The sequence below is a fragment of the Cornus florida genome, unplaced genomic scaffold (genome assembly GCF_030987335.1).
Source record: "Cornus florida cultivar Cherokee Brave unplaced genomic scaffold, ASM3098733v1 CherokeeBrave_3.0.0_Hap2_Chr03, whole genome shotgun sequence".
Lineage (NCBI taxonomy): Eukaryota > Viridiplantae > Streptophyta > Magnoliopsida > Cornales > Cornaceae > Cornus > Cornus florida.
Genome location: NW_026775573.1, coordinates 60,953,471 through 60,956,539, shown reverse-complemented (window position 1 = coordinate 60,956,539; position 3,069 = coordinate 60,953,471). Strand labels below are relative to the sequence as shown.

The following is a 3,069-nucleotide window of genomic DNA, read 5'->3' as shown; positions in this document are numbered from 1 at the left end:
ATTATATTAATGCCAAGTTTAAATACCGAACTCACTTCATATACTAAAGAAGGAATACGAAAAAATTGTTTCATATAATAAAAATAAAATATTAGTTCAATTTTCTTCTGTAATTTTAAATTGAACTTTTTCCAATTCCATCTATTTTAATTTTAAAATTCTATTTAGGCTTCTGAACTTATATGATTGATATAACAAATTCTACCTTTTTTATTTTTTTTTCATTGGAACTTGCAGTAAATTTTTTCATGTACGAATCACATGCTTATATCTTACTAAAGAAAAATCTACTTTTGATATGACATCTAAATAGAATAAAATAAGAAAGGACTAAAACTTTTATATTTTAAGAAGTTAAATGAAAAATCAAAAAGTTCTCGGAGATACTGATTCTCTTGTTGTTTGTCCTCCTAGATTTTGTGGTTCTTAAGGAGACACAAATCATAGAAATGCTACAATGTTTGCGACTTTAATAGGCCAACTGGCATGACCCCACCAACCCCACTCTACTCCTGGAAATTACAAAGAGCAGCCATTGCCACCTCTTTGCACACATCAGCCCTACACAAGGGTTTCTCTCTCTCTCCACTTTCTTCTTGCTTCTTTTCTTCTTTCACTTTCAGCTAAAATCTAAAGGGCAAACCCACTCCCGCCATCTCTACGAGAGAAATGGCGTCCGGCTCAATGTCCGCCCGTGGCTCCGGCTCTTGGACTGCTAAGCAGAACAAGGACTTTGAGAAGGCTCTGGCAGTGTATGACAGAGACACTCCTGACCGTTGGTTTAACATCACCAAGGCCGTTGGTGGAAAGACCGTGGAGGAAGTGAAGAGGCATTACGAAATCCTTGTGGAGGATGTCAAAAATATTGAAGAGGACCAAGTGCCCTTCCCCAAATACAGGTCCACTGGAGGAAGCAGCCAGGGTAACATTAACATGAGTTATGAGGAAACGAGGTAATATTACTTAAAAGTCCCTCACCTAGTGTAGAACAAAGTGACCCATGCACAACATATAGCTATTATCTACTCCTATATATATATATATGTACTCCTGTATTGATTTCTGGTACAGCTTCCAACCTCGAATGTACCATGTTGTGTCTGTCCTTCAATTCAAAACAGTGTTAGCTGTGGATTAACCATAGTATCAACAACAATTTTAAGTGGCTAAAGCTACAAGACTCAAGAAGAGAGTTATCTCAAGACTCAAGAATGTGTACTTATTATTTTGTTCCTGGAATTTACCTCGTTCTTTTCTTTTTTCGATAATTGGAGTGTCGGGGGCTTTGCGCTGAATATTGCAAAGCCGATTCTTTTACACGAATCGAGTAAAACTCAAATTATGTTCGTAATTGTGACATCTAAAGAATTGATCGTATTCAAAAGGATTCGAACCTAAAACTTAATGACACTAAATCTATCTCAAGGTTTCACCACAGAAGCCAACCCTTTGGGTTTCCTGAAATTTATCTTGTTATCCTATGATGGCACATGTTTTATAATATGATGTAATAGATTGATATTTTACCAATTAAATGTAAGTATGAACACATGCATGTTGTACTATTTAATTCTTTGGTAGCTGAAAATTACTCTAATTTTTTTGTATATGTAGGATGAAAAATCTAAAGCTCCGGTGAAGTACGGCCTCAAGGTAGCAGGAATGAAGATGCATTAATTGGTCTTCTCCCCCTGAATCGCAATAAGCGGCTCTTCGGATTGTTGTTGTTCTTATTAGTTTTTGAACTGTGTATTAGTGTTTCAAGGAAGGTAAATTAAAGCTATGCTTTTTACTTCCTTTATGTTTGTGTAATGAATTGTACGATTTGAAATTATATATTATAATTATATGTGTTTTGTTTACTACGATTGAAATTCTTGTTCATGAACAATTCAGGAATGGAAACTGAAACGGAAAATGAAAAATAAAACTGAGAGAACATTACAGAATCAAAGTGAAATGCAAGACTTTATTAAAAACACCTCTGACCTTCGGAATCCACGTTGAGACTCTCGAGTGGGAAAGATGAGCTTGTTGGAGTTGCTACACAAACAACCGGATGCTCTGATACCAGTTGTTGCGTGGGAAACGCAAAAAAACAACAATGTTCGAAGAATAAATACAAGCTATCACGAAGAATAAAAAAAATCACACACAAGAATACAAGATAAATATGATTCACCCAAAGACTACGTCCATACCGCACACCGAACAAATTCCACTATGAAAAAGATGAAGAATTACAATAAGAATTTTCTCTCAATCTCTCTCAATTGCTCTCTCTTGTGTTGGCACAAATTACAATGGAGAATTTTTTCCCAATTCTCACTTGCTCTCTTTTGTGTTGGCACAAATTAATCAATCATACAATTATTCTCTCATCAAGTCATCTTAAGGTTGATATATATATAGTCCTGGACAATGCTTGTCCTACAAGAACTTGCCTTTTGTTAAATCATGTAGGTTCCCAGGGGAGTTAGACCAGTTCAGCTCACTTGAGCCGATTCAACTTTTTTACCCAAACGTGTTACAACTCACAGCGTCGCTTGAACCGATTCAAGTGCCCTGAACCGGTTCAACTTTGTCTGTAGTTGTAGGTACCTGATATTTAGGTGGGTTCAAAATCATAATAAAGTAACAAATAGAGAGGTATATCTTACAACACAATGGAATCCGAGGTGGATCGAGAGAGGTGGAAGCCTAGGCAAAACTTGAGAGAGAGATAGAAAGAGGATGGCAGTGCACAATAACACAATTGACTCCCTTGATGAAGGTGTGAAGTGTGGGGAAACCTGGTTTTGATAGAGAGCCCAAAGCTCTTTCCATGTGGGAGGTCATTTCCTCTTTTTTTGTCTACCCCCCTCTTGGCCTTAGGTCTTATCTTTTTATAGGCCAAGTGAGAGTGGGTGATGTCATTGATGACATCATATGTTGGTTCACTAACAAAATAATTAAAAGAGATTAATTTCTCAAATAATCACAAAACAATGTTAAATAAGATGGGGTTAAATGCTCAGGAGTCAAAATGGTATTTATATCTTTACAAGTCAGGCCGAGTGTCGACTCGAC

At 36.5% G+C, this 3,069-nt stretch overlaps 1 protein-coding gene across 1 annotated transcript; it reads left to right on the top strand.

Annotated features, from left to right (window-relative positions):
* Positions 1–533: 533 nt before the first annotated feature.
* LOC132300639 (protein RADIALIS-like 1) lies at positions 534–1,865 on the top strand. Its single transcript, XM_059797817.1, has 2 exons — positions 534–953; positions 1,615–1,865. The coding sequence occupies exons 1-2, from the start codon at positions 670–672 to the stop codon at positions 1,637–1,639; spliced, it is 309 nt and encodes a 102-aa protein (XP_059653800.1). The 5' UTR covers positions 534–669; the 3' UTR covers positions 1,640–1,865.
* The last annotated feature ends 1,204 nt before the right edge of the window (positions 1,866–3,069 follow it).